Below are 23166 nucleotides of genomic sequence, written 5' to 3'. Positions count from 1 at the left end.
GCCATATGTACAGAAGGATTTAGCATTTCTTGATGAACTTCATCGCAATTTCAGTCCATGCAAAATAGCCTTTTGATATGTACAAAGGCAGATAGGGAATTGCAAAATGTGATTTCTACCCAGCAGACATCACATTTTGCAATTCCCTAAATAGGAAATTGCTAATAGGGGTTTCCTATTTGTAATTTTCTAGGCACATGTACAAAGCATTTTCCAAATGCAAAATGGTCATTTAGGAAATGCTATTACCATCGACTCCAAGTTGATGGTAACCATGTGCAATTTAAAAAAATGCACCCAAAATGCATTTTTTAAAGTGCCATGTAGCACACACATGCCCCTAGAGCATTTGTGCGCTTTGCATGACCACCATATTTTAGGGGGTTCATCAAGGGGCGCCTTAGGCCCACAGGCACACTTGATTTTCAATTTCCTAATTGAAATAGCAAATATGGAAACGCAAAACCATTTGTACTTATGAGCCTTTAAGCCCATGGGAGCGAATGGTTTAACATTTTCTAAATAGTGATTACTCAATAGGGAATCGCGATTAGGAAATCTCTATTTTTGTACATTCCTTTTTGCATAGCCAAAATAGCGACTTCTTGGGATTCGCTGTTTAGGAAATGGAAAATTGAAAATTCGTACATTTGGCCCAATCTCTCAAAATGAACACATTTCACCTTCTTTGACGCCCCGTGAAAATTTCTTTGAATTAAAACTGAGAGGAAAAAACGTAAAAGTAATTTTGAACAGTGGTTTATCTTCAGTGGTTTTCTTCACTGGAATTCCAAGTTTGTCAAAAAGAATTAACTAAATTAGAGCTTTGCTACGGAACTGTGCTTAAACAAGCAGTCCTGGTGGAGGGGCCTTCCTCTAGAATCTCTAGAATTGCAAAACAGAGAGGAAGAGGCGTTGCGGGAAAGAATGTCAAAAGTTCATTAGGGAACAAAACACAAAAAGACAACCAGTGGAGTAAATTGGATGCATGAAGCAATACAATGAGGAAACAACATTTCCTTTTTTTGTTCAAAGTGAATTCGGGAGCAACTATCCCCATGCCGAAAAAAATTGAGCCTCGTTTTCCCCATCATAATCTGCACATAAAAGTCTACTTTTTTTTTTTACCTTCAGTAATTCCTAGCTTAGTCTCAGAAGATTAGATTAGATTACACTGTATTCTGAGTTTTTGCTTGGAATCTATAAAGCTACAAATCGTGTTCCTTGTGGCGAGAGTACATCTCACCTATAAGCGTCACACAGTGACTTAGATTTCCGATCTCAAACCCTTCCATTATATATTTTAGGAGAGCAACTGCTGGTTGGTATCCACATTATCAGCAATGTGTCTTGCTTAATCTATATTAAATCTGCTCCAACCCTCGCCTAGGCATGTATTGTCAGCTGTGGATCTGTATCCACTACTGAGTGCCATGTAACACGCACAAAGTTTCTTTACAGAGGATGGGTGTTGTCTGTTTTCAACCCTGACACTGATTGCATCATCCCTCTGTCCTCTCGCAGAGTGTTTACACTTATCAGTGCTGGTCTTACAGATCCTCATATTCAGTGCTATATTAAACACTGAGTAACTATCACAGGTCCTGGCACGCCGAGAGGTGACAGCCCTGCCTTTAGTTAATCAGTCTCCATAGTAAAAATTCGATGATAACAGGACAATAAAACTGTAGAACACACAATGAAAAAGCTCAGCGTGTGGTGCATAGCTGGTGTCAGCTATAACTGAACAGATTTTGAGTGTAGGAAGTGTAGAACTTCACATTGTGCACACCAAAGAAGTGGGGAAGTGCACATTTAAGGCATCGTATAATATTTGAGAAAATATTGCTGAATACCTTAGTGTGCATGATAGTATTGTCTCTCCCATACAGTCAGTTGTCCACAGTGGATCTTTTGGTAATGCCGATACTACTGTACCAGAACCTGGCAGACTGTCGCACTAGAAACAAAAAACTGACAACAAGCAAATACCAGAATGCAGACAGTCAGTCTACTTCTGCACTCTTAGGATCTCGAACATGATTTCCATCAACTGAGACGTGTGCCAACTTCAATACAGTTAAGAAAGGAGCTTAAAATCCACTGTATCAGAGAGCAATATAGACTCTCACGACGAGGCCTGTAAACTACCCTAAATTATATATTTGGGTGCCACCTTTGTGTAGTACTCAGCTGCTTCCTGCTCTTCTCTAATTAGGTGTGTTCACTGAACCGACATTTGCAACACTCATTGAAATGCCCATGTCTGAACCACCACTTTGTACTTTTCTTCGATTTTTAAGCACTAAAGGGGGAGTTTGTGACGCTCGCCTCTCCCTTCCAGAGCAGAGGTTCAACATTCTGACCATGGTAATTTAGCTTTAACATAGTTTTAGATGTGGGTAGTCCTTTCACATATCCTCTTTCATCTTCTTATAAGAAACACCTGGAGTTCAATTAGGGAAAAAAGTCAAAGAAACACAGTTTTACTTTCTAGTTCCTATTTTTGAATCAAAAGTGCCACTTTCATACAGAAACAGTGTAAATCCATCCTTCAACTGAACTACATGCAGAGGGGGGAGGGGGCGGGGTGGCGTCAATGGACAAACCTGGCAGAAGGAAAAAAGCAAATCTACCCCAAAATAGTTTAAAAGATTTGACAAAATACAGTTCATTGGAAAAAACTAAAACAAATTATCAAGCAATATTTGCAATCTAACTAAGAAACATAATTGAACATTGTTTATGTTCTTGCTATAACAGAGATCCAGTGAATTCCATGGTATAGTGTAATATAGATTTTTCTAAGCTGCTCTGGTTTCTGAAGTATAGATTTTCACAGATAAAGTATCAGGCATAATTGTTTTTACATGCTTCCCAACTGGTATCAAAAATTTGCAAAGCTAATACGCCTGGCACTGGCTGCCAGCCTTTTCTCTTTGTTAATGCTTGTTATGGGTTCTACCAGGCCCTCACCAATATAAAATTAATTGGTTAAAACAAAACATTTTTGTTTACAAAAAGCACATACTGCCATAGTCCTCTCTGTAACCAAAAAGAACTATTTTGTGTGCTGATGTGCCCTTTGTAAAAGAGCAGAGTCCATTGCTCACAGTGAAGTTAGCTTGCGGCTGAAGTGGCCGGAAAATGTGAATGACACAAGAGACCAATGAATGAAGAGGGCTGAATGAAAGCCCCTATAAGTAAGCATATTCTGTAAACAAATTTTGTGACATCAAAAGATCGGGCCTACTACCAGACTTAAAACGTGTATTTTTGAAAGTACAGAAGGGAAATCTTGGCAAGAGTGCGACCAAGATGTGGGATGACTTTCATGTTTTGTGGTCATGTCCAGTATTAGAGAACTTCCGCAGGGAAATACTAAGTAGCATAAAGGCCATTCTGGGCTGTCCATTGCACCCTGACGCTGCAGTGATTGATAATTCTCAGACGAAGACCAATCGAGATCCAAAGGCTGTCCAGAGTGGACTTAAGACTTGTGGCAAATCTGACATTGGTGGTCAAACATGGAGAAACCAAAGCAATACAAGGTATTCAAGAGTAGTCATGTAAATTGTGGTCACTGTTGGCAATGGAAAAATTGACCTGGACCTGTGTGATCAAGGAGGCAAATTTGAAAACATGTGTAAACTATTGTTTGACTATTTGTGTGAGGGATCATCAGTCTTAGCATGTGTGTGAGCTTTGAAGCCAATATGGCTCATTTGTTCGTAATTAAAGAAAAGTGGATTGAGTAATGGTGTCAGTTGGAGATGTAAGATGTGATATTGCTTTGGCTTTTTGAGAGATTTGGTTTCATTCCCTGGCTTAGTTATGTGATTGATCCCAGGAGGGGTAGAGTGAGGGTGGTCAGGGTTGAGTGCCAAGTGGAAATCTGAATCAGTCACTATAATTAATGTTATTAATATTGATGGAATATTTCAGTACATTGTTAAAAATCCATAAAGAACCTTTGAAGAAAAAAAGACCTTAAAATAAGTGGACGATAACATATATTTTAAAGGACCAATCCAAGGCTGTTTGTGGCATTGAGCGCATTTACAATTTAATACTGCCCTTTAAGGCGGTGTGTAAGAGTCACTCTGGATGCAGCTCACCATGCTGCTGGCTATGTTGGAGGCTGACTTCAATAACGTGGCCCTAGAATTCCCCATCAAGCCAAACCTACATTTTGATCCTACCTCGACTGATAGCTGTTTGTACTGTGAGCTCTGTTTTGGGATTTGGTGACTCAAATAAAGCAAGTAAAAGTGGTTACAGCAGGCCTAAGTAGACGGAGAATCAAACATTTTCTTCATATTCAATATTATTTTGAACAGAAGACCACAGCAAAGTTAATCCTTTTGATCCACCAACGATCCCACATTTCCAAAACGTGCTTTTGGATCATGTTGTGAAGGTTAAAACTGCCCGTCATTGCTTAGAATTTATAAATGTGTTGCTGATGACGAATAGCACAAAAACATTTGCTTTTATATATCCCTGAGGGTTAAGGTGAATGTCTCAACGCTAGGCCCACAAAAACAGGTTTGGCCTTACTAGAGGTGGTGCCATGAAGACTTTTTTGCATAATGGATGTGTTGGAGAACTGGTAAGAAAATAATCTGGATAATGTGGGATCACTGCCCTCTTGATACCAAAATCCTGGCACAGCCATCAGCCAAGAACCTAACCCAGTGGAGCAGAAATGTACCTTTAAAAGCAAAGGAAGATTTTAAACAAAGCAAGCGTTTGAGCAGAAACCTCAATGCCATCCCCCTCCCTCTCCTCGAAGAAACTATAACTTCACTACTCATACCCTCCACAGACAACCTCAACACGGTCGTGCTCACTACACTGTACAACAGTAAAATGACAACTGCTCTCGACAAGTGGCCCCCTTGAAACTGAAAAGAGTCAGAGACATCCCCTCCAGAGCCTGGTTCAACAAAGACCTCAACTCTGAAAAAAGAAAAGTTAGAGCTGCTGAGAGACTCTGGAGAGGAAGCACATCCACAATCAACCTCCTCGAGGTCAGAAAAGAATGTAGCAATTACAAAAAACACATAATCAGAAAAATCCTCCTTCTTCCGGAATGCACTAGACAAAGCCAAAAACCGCCCCAAAGAAATTTCAACATCATCCAGAAACAGACCTCCAAGCCCACCAAAGTAAACTCCCCTGCCTCCAAACTTCAGTGTAACAACCTGGCCAAATTTCAATGACAGTCACCAACATCGAGCTCTCCCTAGTCCAGCACCCTCAACCCCAACACAGCAAATCCTCACCCATAACCATACCTAACCCAACCCCAGCTCACGACATGCTCCTCAAAGACGAGACCCCTTGTCTGTCAACCTCCAAAACAAGCCCACACCCTAGACACCCATCCTCCCCCAACTGTTGAAAGGACTTCAAACCTCTCTCCGAAGAGCACATCTCCAATGTGATTACCAACTCCAAATCCTCCAACCACTATGCCGACCCTCTACCAGCCTCCCTGGCTAAGAACCTCAACCTCACCCTAACCCCTCTGTGGACAAAGATTATCAACCTCTCCATAAGCAACGGACTGATGCCCGACTACCTCAAACAAGGCCAAGTCACCCCCCTTCTAAAAAAAATCAGATGCTGACCCGAATTACCTCAAAAACTTCAGGCCCATCCCCAACCTTTCCTTCCTAGCTAAAATCCTGGAGACATGTGTTCTCGCCCAACTGAACCAACACCTGAAATTGAACAACCTATTTGACTCGCACCAATCCGGGTTCAGAAAGAGATGCAGCACGGAAACCGCTATACTGAGCATTACCGATAACATTCACAACTTCCATGACCTTAACAGATTCTGCCTACTTGTCCTCTGTGACCTATCAGCTGATTTGATACGGTAGACCACAAGCTACTCTTAGACTCCCTGCAAAAGAGTATCGGAGCAGAAGGCAATGTCCTAAAATGGTTCTCCTCATTTCTACATAACCGCTCCCAATTCATAAAAATCAAAAACTCAATGTCCAACACCTCCTCCTCAATTAGAGGTGTCCCCCAAGGCTCAGTGCTCTCCCCCACACTCTTCAACATTTACATGGAACCGCTCACCACCGTTCTAAAACAAGCAAACATCACCTACCACCTCTATGCTGACAACACCCAGCTGTACCTTGAGATATCCTCCCTCAATGACATCCTCCGACTCAACTCCACACTATCAAAAGTAGAAAATTGGCTAATACTCAACCACCTAAAACTCAACCAAGATAAAACTGAAATCCTTGTTTTCTCCAATCACAGACAACGCTCTCAAATCCTAGAATGAATAAACAACATTGACTTTCTAAACTGCAAACTTACTCCAGCAATCTCAGTGAAATCTCTAGGGATCTCTCTAGACTCAAGTCTCAACATGAGCTCCCACATAAACTCCACAGCAAAATTCGCCCTCTACAACCTAAAACTCCTCTACAAAATCAAACCTTTCATACCCTCCAATGACCTAAAAATCGCAACCTAATCTTTAGTTCTCTCCAGACTTGATTATGGAAAGGCCACATTAACTGGGACGGCAAAAACACACATAGCCTCCATGAGAACCACCCTAAACACAGCAGCAAGAATGTTCACAGGCACCAAGAAATACGACCACATCACACCTGCATTACAGGAACTAAAATAGCTACCTATCGAAGCACGCTGCACTTTCAAAACTGCCTGTCTCACCCATAAAACCTTACATGCAGGCAAACCGGACTACCTCGCAGCCAAACTCACAAAAGCAGGACAATCAAGAAACTTAAGAAGCTCCAACTCGCTACTCTTAATCCCTTCAAAAAAGACATTAGAAAAGCCCTCTCCCGCTCCTTTTCAGGGAATGCCCCAAACCTCTCTCCCTACCCACATCAGGACTAACCCCTCCTTCACGAACTTCAAGAGACAACAAAAATAACTTCTCCTCAAGCGTCATCTCTATGCATCTGGTCAATAAACACGATTTATGTGACCCCCAGTACTCTCGATGCTAGGCATTATATTCTAATGTTTATGTTTATATACTTATATGCAGCTGTAAAGCTCGCTGATACCCCTTGGAACTGCAAGCGCTGTATAAAACTCCAAAAATAAAATGAATACGTAAATCGTGTGTATGAAAACTTTGGAACTGATTTAGAGCTTGGAGGGTCCAATACTCTGTCACAAACATGATAACATGTCTGCTATATCACAGGCGCATTATTTCCAAAGGCACTTGTAATATGGCAATTGATATATCTGTCAATCTTGATCTGCATCCTTCAAGCATGCCTATTTACTAATGTCAAGTCATTGTCCTTCAATTATATCTAAACAAGTGTGAGGCTTCTACACATGCAGTAATCTTTTAAAAACTTAAAAAAACTTCAAATGCAAACACACTGACCCTGTCTATATGCGAATAGGAGCTTCTGTAATGGCCTATAAATATGGCTACCTCAGATTATGCATTACACATTTTTACAGTTTTTGCTGGAATTCTTTAGTGCCCTCTACCTTTACTCCAGCCAGTCATTACTGTGGAAATATAAAATACTAGTCATGGACTAATTTTGGGCTTGGTTTCATTGGTTGGTTTCCCAGAAGCTAGACATTTCCAACTTGGTACAGGTTTGTGCTAACTTGAACACTTTTTTGAAAGGTTTGTATTTCCAACAGATCCAAAGCAATTTGTCTCTAAGCTGATAAAAACGGTTCCTACACACATCAGTCTATGTTTACTTGAAATATTTACTTGTATTTCCTGATGTTTATTAACAGTTCTTTTAATTTAAAGAAATGTAAATGTAAAGTTTGCTGTGCTAGTTTCTCTGGACTAATTGTTTTAGCTGTTGAATGCATCTCTAATGCTTGCTTTTAACCAACATAAATTAACTTTCGCTGTCTTTGTCCCCTCTTGTAGGTTGTAGCTAATGGTGCAATCAGTGGGTCTGCTTTGCATGTCTCCGTATGTCTTCTTCTAGCCATCAGCTTCTTGGACAGTCATTTTAACATTAGAGAGTTCAATTTTTTGGATGTAGCTAATGCCTTCTTCTGCCTGATTCTCACTTGCTATGAACTATCTTTTTCAATAACAATTCTATTTGCAAGATGACTAATCTCTATCTGCAAGAAGCTGCTTCAATAACATCTCCGTCTGCAAGAAATTGCTTCAATAACAAACCTTTATCTACAAGAAGATGCTTCAATGGCAATTCTGTCTGCAAAAATGTGCTTTGATAACCATTATGTTTGCTAGAAGCTACTTTGTAACTGTACTATTTGCAAAAAGTTGCTTCGATAACAGTTGTCTGAAAGAAGTCGCTTCTGTACATTTTATGTCTGCCTGAGGGTTGATTCCTCTAACAAAGATTGTGAATGCATTTCTGAAGTGTTATAGACCGCTGTACTATAACTCTCTTTAAAGTTGTCTTTTGGTTCTACGTAATAAGGATTCCTACCAGCGTCTTAGTGAAATAAGCAATAGCACCATGCGCTTTACTATGTTTATGAGCCTGTGGCAGCAAGGGTTGTCCGATTAATAATACCTGTTGCTGATGTCCTCTAGGGTTGATGCGGAGGCCAGGTTTATGGCAATGGACTCTGCAGTTTCTGGAGCCATGGATCCCCACATCATATTTGGGAACTGGCTCATCAATATTGATCAGGGGATGTCCTGCCACAAAATATTTTGGTGACCTTCCTCTCAAAGGTTCTCATAGGGGAATATGAAAATATCCCATCCAGTGTGCTCCGCTTTGGGATGCTAAGCATTCCAACTGGTCTATTTCAGGTACGGTGTACATCCATTGGGTCTTTGACTGCACAGAAGAAAATGCTTTAAATATTTTATGGGGCAGAGGAAGAGTGAGTTGGTGCAAAATTAACCAATTGAGATCGAAGTATTTTTAACAGTTTTGGTGAGACGCGCTTTGAAAACTACACGCACAAGCCTGAATTATAGAACAAATTTGAGTTCTTTGCAAAGAGTATAATCTACTAGCATGCCCCCTCTTGAGTCTGAAAGTGGTTCTGTTGAATTGGCAATACAGGCGAGTTCTGCAATTAAGATTCATTGTTTCCATAGTTATCCTTTTTATAGACTGTTTTGTCACGTCGAGCCTCAGCAATCCCTTTACATCTGTGTGTTTAAGATGTGGCCTGAGGGCTCGTTTCTCATAAAGTATTGGAATATTATTCCTGTAACTTTCTCCTGCCTTTCAATTAAATGTACCTCTCTTTTGGAATTCACAGAGGATTTCCGGTGTAGTCCGGAGGTAGAAGTTGTGACAGTCACAGTTTCTCAAGAGAAGTTCTGAAACTCTTCTGTTAATTCCAAGTTTTTCCCACGCATACATTTTGCTTGTGTAACTTTATTCATGTGTAAATACTCTGCAGTAGTGCGGATGCACTTCAAAAAAAGTTTTCTCCGCTGGAAGACTAGTTTTAACTTTGTCCCTCCATGTTTTTCCTGCACTTGACCAAAGGAAATATACAACCATGTCCATTGCGGTAATGTGTTTAAAAATATTTACCAGCATACCAGCACCTACAAAATCACTGGTGTGTTTGTTCAGCTTCTTTTCAAAGTATCCACACAGTCCAAGACACATTGCCTACTGCTACTCCAGATGTTCTTATATGCAACATTAAACCATATCACATCAGAATAAATCCCTTCTCAAGGGTAAATTCTTAAAATACAAAACAATAATATAAACCTTTGAGAGAAGCCATTTAGGCATCCAAGTTCAGCGTCAGTGTGCAGATATGTGAATCGGCCTCTGGGTCATCAAAATCCCTGGACACACCCACATTTGCACTGACAGTACTAGCTCAATGAAAGGCATTCGGTATTTGTCTCTGCTTTACAATAATTCTAGAGGTTTTAGTAAGAGCAGGTGGACTGTTAGGTATGACCAATTCTTATCTCTAAAATGATGTAATGTATATTTAAATACAGGTTTGGCATTTCATATTCATTTTGCTTCTGGTAAAGCTCACTATATCATTTTAAGCAAAATTAAAATTTGAAAATACTTGCTAGGTTGGAAAGAAAGGCTCCTATACCAGTTCGATTCAAGTTTATGTAATTCATTTAAATTAAGAGTAAACTATTCCTTACTTTTCAACGTTCAGTGTCCCAAAGGGGTGGATTTCCAAGTTTCAAATCACAAATTTGTAAATTAATGAGTCACACCTCTGCCCCATTGATGCAGTCACGAGAAACCAGTTTCTGCCTCTGGTGGCATCTTGAGAAATCAATGAGTGACCTGGCTCGAACCCTGGTTTCCAGCACCAAAGTCGGCAGTCTAGCCGACGGACCACATCCAGTTTCTTCTGGTCCGGTAGCTGTATTTCGTCTCTTACGAGAATTTGAATTCCCATAAGGAGGAGGATGACTATTAAGAATCTGTAGGCTATTTTACGGAATAATTCATATCCTCTGGCTTATCTCAGTACGGTTGCTAAGTACTCAGCACCATTAATATATGAATAGTGAGGAAAAGGGCAATTATTTTTGTTGTCATGAACATTTCAAAATGCCTATTTTTTTAAAATGTAAATTTATAAACCACGGCTGATCTCCTTACCATATACCACCCATGTCTTGTGGCTCACTGCGCATTCACTAGTTGAGTAGGAGCACAGAGGGGCGATGTGATCAAAAGTGTAAATAAAAGGCATTCTCAGTGTCCTCCTTAGAGAATATGAATGAGATTGATTAAAGAGTAGTTGAATCTTCACTGCCCTCCTAAAAGTGCTTATGTGAGCAGTTGCAAATACAAAATATTACTCTGCACTTTAAAACTGAGGCTAAAAAACAAGTGCAGATCTTGCGGCTTGGTAATGCTGTGTATCTTTAGATGGTACTACCCACAAGGTATCACATGTGCAATGCAGCTGTAAGTTCTCGTGTAGTCAATCGCACTGAGAAATGCATATTCTAACATATTATCATTAGCCGAGTCCAGCTGGAAAGTTCTGGTACTGGAACAACCTTGCTATTGGCATGCGACTGAAAAGTGCAGGTACTTTGAAAATGTTGATGTTTGAGCCTAGTTGAGCAGAACTAATATTGGTAACTCATCAATAGCCTCATGCAGCTGAGAAAAGTTGGGAAAATCAAATTCATATTATCAATGTTGGAAAGGTAACCAAGCACTTGAGCAGGGACACAACGAAAAACTTAAAGTTGAGCTTGTGACTGCTGACGAAATCGGAACTAATGAAGAGCCTATGTGGCAATGTAACACAATAGAAACAAAACTAATAGGCAAGCCAGTGCAGACCAGGTAATTAAAACAAATGGACAGTCTTTGTTGGATTAGTACTGAAGAATGGAATACAGCAGAGGGGTGCCTCGTGTGCCACGGGGAGGACATGTCGGCCATCAATGTGGCATATTCTTGTTGGTGGGGTGATCATTTTTTGTGGCATATTCTTGTTGGTGGGGTGATAATTGTTTTACTCGTAACCATACGAGTTACATCTGATCTAAAGTACAGAGTCCATAAATGTAGCAGGTTGGCACCCGTTATTTTTTAATTTTCGGCATATATAATTACACCTTTGCTTTTGGGTGGAGAATGCTTTTCAGCAAAAAATGTATGATAATGTGAGTGTGTTTTAATATTGATTTTCCACTTCACTGTTAACTGGCTGGACCATACGTTTTAGTCTCCCCTATATTTAACATAAGAAGAATTATTCTTGTTGTATGGATCTACGACCAAATGAACACATATTATCCAGTATTTCTTGTGGTGTAAATTGTGGCCCTTAGGTCTCACAAAGCTTTATAGAGTGGGAGCGTTAACCAGCTGAGCTATCTATGGCTTATGGTAATATGATGTGTTCATCTCGGTTGTTTACCATACAGCAGATAAGATTTCCTAGCACATTTGACTCGGATTGTTGTTTTAGAAATACCATTCTAAGCAGTGTTAATAAGAAAGACTTATTATATGCACAAATATGAATATACATTAAAAGAAATTGTGGCTATTGTAAAGTAGGGAGACAATTAGAGAAAGCAAGACGGGTTAAGGGAATTGTTTAGATGCTTGTGGTGCATTTTTGCTCCCAGTGGAAGAGAATTCCAGATTCTAGAATGAAAGTTCAAACTCTGGATTGGTACTTAAAATTCCGAATCTTCGAATGGAATTCCTACATTTGTAAAATTGCCAATTAAAATTCCAAATCCTGGATTGGAATTCAGATGCCTGCGTCACCATTGAAAAAGCACACCGGTTCTGTTAAATGTGCTCATTGTTCGACAGTCTAACATTGTGCTAAGCGATGACTATTCAAAGTGCCATGTTTGTTTAACTCTATCCACTTCCAAGTGGCACCAGGAAGATTTATAATTTTGCTTTGTTTTTCCTCTTTTCAGCATTAGCAGTAACAAAATTATCCCACGTTTTGAAAGGATTGGCATGGGACCTCTGGAACAAAGTAATGCAAAGATATAGCCTCACCTGTGACGCCCTAATAGTTTGTTATAACTTCCTTTATCCGAATAAATCAGAAACCAAGCAAGATGTTGCAGAATGGCCGGGAGTGCCCACTGCCACTGATTTGAACAGTCCACTGAGCCCGTTATTGGTTTTGAAGTTGTGGCTTCATACTCCGACACAACCAGTGTATTTTAATAATGTTTACATATCAAATTATTGATAAATTCATTGATGTGAAGCTTATTTCTTACCAGCAGCCAATAATATATGTGAATGGTATTTCCACGTGGCATAAGCTCTGATGAGTGTCATTCGAGGTTCTTAACTCAGGATTAATGATGCTGAATGGCTGAAAGTTGTGTTCACCCTGATGACAGCACATGTTAAGATACACAGGTAGCACCTCTACTTAATTTCCGAGCAACGGCTCATGGCATGTCATGCATTACTGTTGAATCCTGGGAATATCATTTGAAATCGCATCTCCGCTATTCAGCACAATGGTTGGTTCCCCTGTTGGATGATGGAATTAGTTACTGGATGTCTTTGGAAACTCTGTAAGTTATCTAATTATTAACTATGAAAGCAAGATGTTCCAGACTGCAGTTTTTCAAAACCTATTTGTATCCATCTGAACATAGTAAACATTGTAAGGATATGTATACATATAATTTATGGTGTTTAGAAAATTCCTCTTGTTAGATTTCCTGCCATTTTCCTTTCCCAGGTAGGTCTGAATCTAATAAGTACCACAGGCCCAACTCCTCTGCTCACTTGCCCTTACTGCCCATGGATTCAGCCCCTGCCACTTGTAGAGTCAAGTAAATACATCCCCAGTTTGTAAGTCAACACTTGAAGGAGTACTAGGAAATCTGACACTGTCCTCAGGTAGAAATAATCCAGTGGGCCTACCTGTGTAGCCAAAACCATATTCCCAAAATGAGCATAATTGCAGTGATCGAATGTGCTATTTGGAATCCTGGACAAGGAGAGCTCTACTACGTGCTTTAGTGTCTGGTAATAGCACTTAATGTTACATCTTGATCCATTCCCATCTTGTTATGCTAACACCTTTATAGAAAACATTCAGCTTAGTGCTGGAAAGTTGTCTCAGTTCCTTGAAACACAAATCTAGAGTTTCTCAAAGAGTCACAGATCTGAATCTTTGCAGTTCTACTCAGCCTGTAATGTGAATACGATCATCTTCATCAATCCAATTTATTTCAGGTAATCCATTAAATCACTTAAATGCAGAAAATTGTTATTTAAAAACATAAAATATTCCATTTTAGGTACACACAGTTTTGATTAATGCATTATTGTAAAGTAATTAAAAGCAAATTATAATGGCCTCACTGATATTGTCATTCACCATTAGTACTTTACAGTCAAGTATACAAGTGCAGCAGGAGAGGGAATTATAGTTAGAGTTGTATCACAGATATAATCATTCATGGTTAAAGCAGTATTCTAATGTTCAGTGCAATAGGACGGCATGTGAAGATAGAAGCATAATGCATTTCATTTCGGATAGTTTGCTTCTGTGTCTCCCATGTTTTTCTGATGTTCGCAGTAGTACATTGTACTATTTTTATAGTGTAATCTTTGCATAACTTCAATACTTTACTCTTAGTCCCACCCCCTATGCTATGGTTTGAGCAATTGAATTTTCAGTCTCTTACAGTGTGTACATGAAAATGAAAAGTGCATTTTATCTCCACCTACTCCCGCATCACAACCACTAAATTCTGAATTGTCTTTGTTACACTTTGAGATAAAACATTTAAGTAAAATAGTCCCAAGTTGAAATTTCAAAAGTACGAAAATATGAAGGCTTAGCCCATTTTTAATACCCTTGTGAATCACAATCAGTTTAAATCAACAGTTGAGCTCCACCTAAAGATGTGTCCAATAATTACGTCTGTTCTTCCACATCTGCCCTTTCTCAAAAGCGATCACATGCCAGTTTTACGTTCAAGTCAGTTATCTTCTGAGGCTCAACCTTTATATTTTGGATGCCCAAGCATATCATAATGTCAAACCTATGTGAAAACCACAATTGGTCAGTTGGACTTTATAAACCTCAAAAGTCAGAATCAACTTCCTACTTTGGGCTACCTTATTTTCATGTCTAAAGCAGGTTTACTAAGCCGCAAGCCTGCGTTTAAAGCATAAGTCTTTCCTGGGTAGAGGACATGCTTCTTTCCCTTGGAGTAGAAGGCCACCCAGCCCTAACATAAGTTCCTTGCTGTCATTATTTTTCTCAAAGAGTACTATTATTTGTAAGTTATCTAAGATGTTCTTGGAGATGCACTGAAACATTGAACCAGCCCACTGTTTATATTAAATACTTAACATGTTTACCCCTCCCCCATAGTGGTTGCTTCTATAGTCTGGGTAGTTTTTCTTTCACTATCTATACCAAGAAAATAACAAAAGCTGCAACATTTTAACCAAATGCTTAGTCCTCTTTATAGTTTACCTTTCTGGGACTGGGCTGTAAAAAGATGGACTGTGGAAAAAACATTACTGTACAAAGGTATTGGAGCTGATTCACCAAAGTATTTATGAGTACTGGATGAACTGCTGGTGTGCTTTTATGTACTCTTTCATGCCTTTTTGAATCTGCCCTGAATGATCAACTCCATATTCCTAAAAGTGCAGTGAGTATACCGTCCTATCTATTTTTACTAATAGCATATTAATGTTACAGGATATCTCCTTTTATTCACATTTTAGATATTGTGTGGTCAATTCACAAAGGCATGTAAGAGTATTCAAAAGATACACTACAGGAGTACTGCTTTATGAACTCCCAAAGACCTTTGTGAGTTGGCCCCCTTGTCTGCTGGAAACCTACATGGTCATTGATCTAGGGAAATACACATAGTTCTCATTTTTCTTACAGGACCAGCAATATTCTGTGACATCAACTCATATCATGCCAGAGCATTTCATTTAGTTTAGCGATACAATTGATTCTTCACAATATTGCTAATATCAATTCTGAAACATATTTAGAAACAATTTGTTATGCGAAGGATGGGGGGACATACTGAGGTACTGTAAATGCTAACATAACTTATATTTGTTTGGTAAAACAGATCTAGTTCCCCATCTTTGGAGAAAGTAAATTGCTACTGTCAATCTTCTCCACCCGTCTTGTTTTGTTACCTCTTGAGCTAGAGTAGAAATTTAAAGTAATGAAAACAATGATTGCAAAATACTGGTACACCATTTAAAGCACTGAACATTACAGTACTGCTATCCTCAGTTCCCTGGGTCTGTCAATCGAAAGATAAAATAATGAGTAGATCTGCTAAGATTCGAACCTGTGTAGTGCAGATTGCACATTCACTGCTAGAGCAGGCAGCAAGCCCAAAGCTTTGCTATTGTGATTATTGCAATCTCTGTCTCTCTGCGCCTTAAAGCCAGATGTAACTGCATGTTAGAACACATGGAGTCAACTTTCTCGCCTGAGCAGCTGAAGCCCCCCTCCCAATTGCCCCACCCACCCAAAGAAACTTTAAGTACGTATGTATGAAAATATCTAGATATCCTGTAGGCACACAACCTGATACGCTTAACCTGTCAAAAAGCTCACATACATGACAATAATGTTTTAAAGGGAGGGTTCCAGGAGCAAAATGGTTTGCACTTGCATAAGACTAAGCAATCCAAAAGAGAGCTGCCGAGCAGTTCTTTTTTTAGAACAATATGACCGCAAATGTCCCGATTTTTAAGTTTAATATCTGAAAATTTCTGAGCTGTTGAGCTGCTATGTTATCTATTAAACTGTTATTTAGAAATCCTTCAACTTAAAAGTCAGCACAAAATGCTTCCTATCATTGCAGATATGGGGACTAGGATAGAATAAAATGTTGTGCTTTTCCCACAATAGCAAATTGGAAGTTGGAGGAGTGTTGCATAAATCTCAATTGCTCTGCTTCCAAGGCAGGCATATTTAACTACTAGGCTTCATCACTACGAGTTAATTTCAGTCTGTCATCCACTCAGTGAAGTAATTACCCTCCCCACACCGAATGGTGAGTCAATATATCTGCTGCAAAGATTTCGACTTGCAAAATTAGAGTCATCATTATAGTAAAATTGTTCACTCCCCAGTTTTAATATTCTGTTGACATGGTATAGATGGGGGTCGAGGTTTGGAGTGTGTGAGTATGTTTTTCAAGCCATTGAAAGGTTAAGATTGGTTTAGCTATTTGATCTGAAGCTGTAGAGCTTTTCTGGCGCAAAGTTGTTTAGTGCAAAAAGGTGATTTTAAACTGTTTTTGGCTGGATTGGAAGATAGTGCTGTAAAAAAACATTCAAGCAGCAGAAAAAGCTCAAAGATAGCATAGGTATTGTTTGGGCACAAATGTATTTTCTGATAGATTAAAAGTTACAGATGTGAGACCGTTGAAGGGATATTGTTTATATGAAACACCTTTTTGTAGTGTAAAACACAGGAGTCTCCAAGCGGTGCATCACGAGCTACCAGCAGCTTGCAGCCAGTCACTCCATTTCGGAAAATGCAGCAGTGAGGCTGGGAAAGGTCACTGCAGGAACCAAATGCAGCCATATCTCTTCCTAAATAAAAAATGTTGTAGATAAGAAGACTTACTAAACACTTGATACATGCCTCACATCCGAGCATACTGATTAAAAACCTTCCCACTAAAAAACGGTAGCATCCATAATGACAAGTGGCAGTAAATGAGTTGCATTGCTTTTACATTTACTCTCTTTCTTTCTCTTTCGTTCGTTCTTTTTCTCTTTAGTTGTTTCTGTTTCTTCGTTTCTTGTTCCTTTGTCTTTCTTCCCCTTTCATTTTTCCTGCATTTTCTCTTCCAGACTCTTTCTTTTCTTTCTTTTTCATCTGCTTTTTTCTTTCTGTTATCTTTTCATTCCTCTTCGACCATTTGTTTACATTCTTTCTCTTTATTTCATTCTACTTTCTCTTGTTTCTCCTTTCTCTGTTTTCTCTCTCTTACTTTCTCTCTTTCTCTTGTTCTCACACAGGATCTCTTGCTTTCTTTGCTTTTTTCTTCCTTTCTTTCTATCCTTCTCTTTTCCCTTTCCTCATCTCAACTTTGTTCTTTTCTATCTCTTCTACTCTTTCTCCATCTTTTCAATTCATTTTGTCTGCTGTGTTCCTTCTTTCCTTTTTTACCTTACTCATTGTTTGAATTCCTTCTCCTCTTTGCTCCTGCTGTCATTTTCATTCCTCCTATGTCTGTTTTAATTCATTCTCTCCTTGTTTCATACTCCGGTCGTTTCACCTTTCTTTCTGTTCTCTCATTTCTTCCTTTCTCTCCTTCTTTCTACTGCTTTCTTGATTCCTTCTTCTCCTTCCATAATGTTCCCTTCTCCTTACCTCCCTCATTGTTCTGTCCCTCTATTCTTTGCCTTCATTCCTTCCTTTCCTTCTTTAAATCTCCTGTTTTCACTGTTTCGTCTTTATTTATTTCCTCCTTCCTCATGGTCTTTACTTCTTTCTCTCCTTTTCTTTGCTCTTTTTCTTTCTTCTCTTCTTTCTTTCTTTAAAGATACTTATCTTGCTTAAGCAGTCCCTTCTTTTTTTAACTGGTGTTTCATATTTGCCTCAGAGATATACTTATGGGTATGGCTTTTTTATTCGTAGAACACTATGGAGAGTGCATGTAGTTGAGAAGCGTGGCTCAATGGTTAGAGCGGCAGACCCTGATGCAGAGGTCTGGCCCGGGACCAGGGTTCAATTCCAGCCTCGGCGGCTCTTGGACTCAATCTTCCCGGACCCGATAATTCTCGCCTCAGTGCCTAGTCTAATCATGGGTCCCACTCTGTGACTCTGGGCAATAGCTTGCTTAATCGCCACAACGGCCCCAGCAGCGCTTGGAGGCCTGGCTTCACCTTGGGGGTGCCCAGGAGTGAACATCTCACAGGAAAGCCAGGAAGGGTTCCACAGCGGTATGAATACAGCGCTACGAGGCCTCTGGGTAGAAGGCGCTATATAAATACAAACACATTTACATTTTATGTAGCTGTTCTTAATATTAAACCTTTAAAGCAGTGCCAGTTTCTGGTCATCAATAAATGGAATATAGGGCAGTTAGCTAGATAATGGAAGTTTTTTAGTTCCTATGTCTTGTAATGAGAGTAGTGTCATCCCATGTAGTACATAACTAAGAGACTAGAAAACTATTGATACACCTGTCAAAGATAATACACAAAGAAGAGTAAGGGGATAATACTGGTACATGTGGACCACAAAGCTCCACAATCTTTCCCCAACATCTCTTCTGCCATTAATAGTGTGTGCTTACTGCATCAGGACTGAGTGCCCTAGAGCCAGTGTTTAAGTGGCATGATCTTTTTTGTGCAGGTATCTAGTCTATATATTAGGCAGTAGTTCAGGAGGTTTTTCGTACATCAAAAGTAGCTCTCACTATTGTAAAAAGGTTGGAGACCCCTTGATTAGCATATATTTAAACAATCAGTAATTCTTTGTGTAAAATTCAAAGTAGAGATTATTGCAATACTTTTTAAATAGATATTTTTGCGACTCTAACTTTTATTATGTAAGCTTTTTGGGATAGAGCCTGACTTAGTAGTTAAAGATGACATTTTGAGTGGACTTCATAACAAGTCAGCCTGAATGTTTATGCTTTTGTACAAGAGAATGCTGTGCTCCTTAGCTTACAAGACTATGTATACCTTCATGAAACTTCAATGCATTTTCCTCAGTGGCTTTTGCAGCCTAAAATATATTTTGCCAACCAAAATGATTAAAATAAAAAGGCCCTTTACATATTTTCAGGCTGATACTGCATCAAAGGGTGCTGCAAGAATTTGGCAAAATTATGAACATGGAAAGAAATCGGAGCAGGACTCCAGATTGGGAACCTACTCAGTTAAGAATGGGACTCTGATACTTGACCATTCTCTGAACTGCAGGGATATGGAAACTGTCTAGATACAGCATTGTTGTCTATTTAACCATGGGAGCTAAATCCCCTTTAGGTGAATTCTGAGATCCTAAACAAATTTGCTCGATTCTTTTGTACCTAAATGTATTTATCCATCAAGATTGACAGCATTTATAAACCATCTATTCCCCAGTACCTGGAACCATTATAAAATCACTGGAACTTCACATGCAAACAGAGGACTCATTCTCAGCCAAAACCTGACTTTCCATTACTCGGCCTATCTATAATAACTATTTGGTTCTACTCTCAAAATAGGCAAATAAATACAATGGTGTCACCATACCAAACAAACCATAGCTAATTTAGCGTCATTGTAAGGTTCAATGTCTGTATGTAAAAAAAAAGCAGCTGAGTTCAAACAATTCTGATACATCTACATCTTCCAATGGGTACGAAAAATGAACTGAGAAGTAATTTGCCAAAATGGAGCCAGATTCATTCGGAAAGAGCAAAATTGTAAATGTATTGGATGTTTCCATCATTAAAGCCCTGTACTCCTTTGCTTGGGAACTAACAAGTGTTTAATAGCACAATGTTAAGGAACCTCAGCGACCTTGATTTATCTTTTAAGAGTGCCCAGGGAATTTTCTATAGTGTGCCACCACCGTCGGAGATTCCCTGTAAGAGACCACAATCTCACATCCTATCATTGACATGTCATAGTGATCAGGGCAAGCACAGGATGTAACGAGGTCCCAATTTCTGTACTGTTATACATATTGGTTGAAAGACGCTGTGTAAATTAAAAACATTAGAAGTGGACATGAGAGTAAGCATGTTTTCAGGAATAACACAGTGGTTAGCATGATCCAAGAGTTGCACATCAAATGTTCACCTATGTAATATACACAATAGTTGCTAGTGCAACAATACAAAAAGATAGTTCAAAATATTTTAAGTGCGATCACAAGAATGTTTTAGCTAGACTGTAAATAAAAAAACAGGGTCCTTTTGTAAATAATTTTTGCACTATGTGGTACCTTCATTCACCCCTCCTTTTTGCTTAGTCTTTGTCAGCCAAAGGTGTAGACAGCTGTTCCCTTTGACCTACCATGGCTAACTGTGTGCCTTTCTCCTATTTAGACTTCATTTTATTTCCATTGTCTGCTTGTAAAAATGAATGTGACACTTGAACGACTTGGGTGTGTGCACTGAAAGGCGTTAGTGTGTTTTAAAATAATTGGTCATGAAATTATTGTCTTGGAAATCATCACAGTACTGTGAATGCAGATTTACCATATAGAAATAGTTTTGGTAGGTATTTACCTCCGCAATTATTGAGTGCCGAGGTCACGATTTGCATGAAATGCTTTTCAATTTGTCGCTCTATGGCGTGAAAAAATTCTATAGGGATAGAAGAGAGTATGGAATATTGACTCCAAATACACCCTCTCCGCTGATGAGTAATGGATGAGTACACTGATGAGTACCCTCTTTTGCAAAAATTAAACCCTCAATTTCTTCCCATAAATAAACATGGCCATATCCCCTTCTTCTCTCAGCTTAGGAGTTTTCTGCTTTCTCCTTCCTCTCTGCATTTTTTTCTGAGTGCTTTCTCCTGCTTTTGCCTCGTTTTTGACTGCTTTCTCTGCAAAGCAGCTAGCAACTTCAGCGTCTTGCGACCCTCACAGGTGATTTGCCGCGCTTTATAAATCCAGATTGAATGACCATGTGTTTTGCCCTGTTCAATACTAATTAAAACAATCAGTTTTGGCTTTCACTGTATCATTTCATGCGGCCAAATCTGTGTTTTGGAAATGACATTAGGTGGAATATTTGAAACTGTACAAAAATAATTAAACTATTAAAGTATGTGAGTAGATATTCTGTGCAGGTGTGAAAAGGAGTAAGAGGGGAGAGATTCTAAGTACTCATCCATTCAAAGCACTGGTTTCTACCAAGCGCAGTATGCTCTCAATACAGGAGGTTTGTTTAATGGTAAAACAAATCTCTCTAGTAACCTACAGTACCCCAGGCAGTTCCATTCAAAGCACTGGTTTCTAGCAAGCGAAGTATGCTCTCAATATAGGAGGTTTGTTCAGTGTTAAAACAAATCTCTCTAGTAAACTACCAGTACCCCAGGCGGTTCCATGTGTTAGTTGTGGGCTAAGTAATTAGGAGGAGATTCATTTCAGGGTTGTAAATTTGTTTTTTGTTTTTTTGTTTTTTTAAGCGGCCTGTTGATTTTGTGAGGGAATTCCAGGTGTGATTCATTTTTTGTCTGGTGAGCATCCTTACTTAACTAAACCTAATCCCTCTTACATAGTTATACTTGAATATTTCTCTCCCCATACCATAGCTTACCAATTTACCCCATCCCTATTCTCCTAATACTTACATGTATCATCCCTACATGTTTGTTTTTCCACAATTTTTTCTCTGATAATTTTCCAGCTTGATCTTTTTTTTTACTCAAAAAGTAACCCATCACTCCTCAATTAAGGTGGACAGGTGCTATGTTCACTGCGTATGCTTGTAGATGCATATTATCAATAGACCAGAGACTCAACTCATGTCAAAAGCATCGATGTTTACTTCCTTATTATCTTTAGTTACATTAAAGCAAATGCAAAAACCAAAGGTGTTCAACACAAATGTAGAGAAGAGAGTAAAGTGAAGTACAGGACACTAAATCTCAAATATTTTATCAAATGTAGGTCCAATACATTTTTATTGGACCCCAGACTTGAACAAAGAGAGGGATGTGGTCAGGACATCCCCTGCCCCATTCTGCATCATTTCCTCCAGAAATCTGAGTATTTTTTAATGTAGTGATCTTAGCTTAAGTCTCGAGTCGATTCTTCTTTGACATGACAACACTTATTTGTGCAGTACCATTTCAGACTAGCTAATACCTTTATTTCACTGCTGTACTTTCTCGATTCATGGACTGAATAGTTTGCAAAATGTGTTTTCTTATGAGGCTACATTTGGACATGTCAAATTGAGTTAGACTCCTTGGCCCGTTTTTTGCTACTGTTTGTAATATTTTTCCCAGGGGCGCAAGGGAGTGAGTGATGTCACTGTATGTTTGTACCTTTTTTGATACTTGTAAATGTGAAAACTGTTTATTTGGCTGTGCAATAACTGCAGCATTTTCCCTGACACTTCTGTGGTGTATTTAAGTGAGATCTTTATTATGGTATGAAGATGTTTCTTTTTAAATGTGATGTAAAAAATGTACAGTCAAAATTTTTTATATTTTCTATCGACTGAGTTTGTCTTCCAAAACTGCAGTTAACTTAATTGTTAGTGTTAACAAAGGTTCGGTATTAGTTTATGCAAGCAGAAGAAGTGCACTCTTTGCTAATGACATTCTGGATATTTAGGATTCTTTTACAGTCAATAAATTAATGCGCTCGTTGAAAATAAAGTCTCTGCATTATTGGTTGTCTATTTTTTCCTGTGTTGTGTCTCTTTCGTTTACGTGTTCCGTTGCATGTTGTATGATTTGGTTTTAGGTAAGCTTCTTAATCGCAACATACTTATCTATAATCAGACTGTTTTGGGGATTTTTATTGCTTCACGTTCACAGGTTCATTAAGTTTGAAAGAAAGTTCCTCTTCCTCGTTCTCATACGTTTCTCACATGATGTATTATCTCATTAAGAGGAAGTGGGCGATTGGTGGAGTGAGAACCAAAGGCAGACCTGGAGGAACAAGTGAAATCAAACCTTCTCGGGTGGGTGTGGGAATTAGGATTCCTCCCACAAGCAACTATTAAAAAGA

At 39.0% G+C, this 23166-nt stretch overlaps 1 protein-coding gene across 1 annotated transcript in view; it reads left to right on the top strand.

Annotated features, from left to right (window-relative positions):
• The window catches only part of KSR1 (kinase suppressor of ras 1), a 588594-nt gene extending 565783 nt beyond the window's left edge, over nucleotides 1–22811 (top strand). The window contains 1 exon segment of the mRNA XM_086954818.1: nucleotides 12404–22811. Coding sequence (XP_086810944.1) covers nucleotides 12404–12482 — 79 coding nt within the window. The 3' untranslated portion in view covers nucleotides 12483–22811.
• Nucleotides 22812–23166: the final 355 nt, after the last annotated feature.

This window comes from Lissotriton vulgaris, chromosome 2_1 (genome assembly GCF_964263255.1).
Source record: "Lissotriton vulgaris chromosome 2_1, aLisVul1.2, whole genome shotgun sequence".
Classification (NCBI taxonomy): Eukaryota; Metazoa; Chordata; class Amphibia; order Caudata; family Salamandridae; genus Lissotriton; species Lissotriton vulgaris.
Note: the sequence above shows the minus strand (reverse complement) of the source record. Positions and strands in the feature narration are given on the sequence as shown.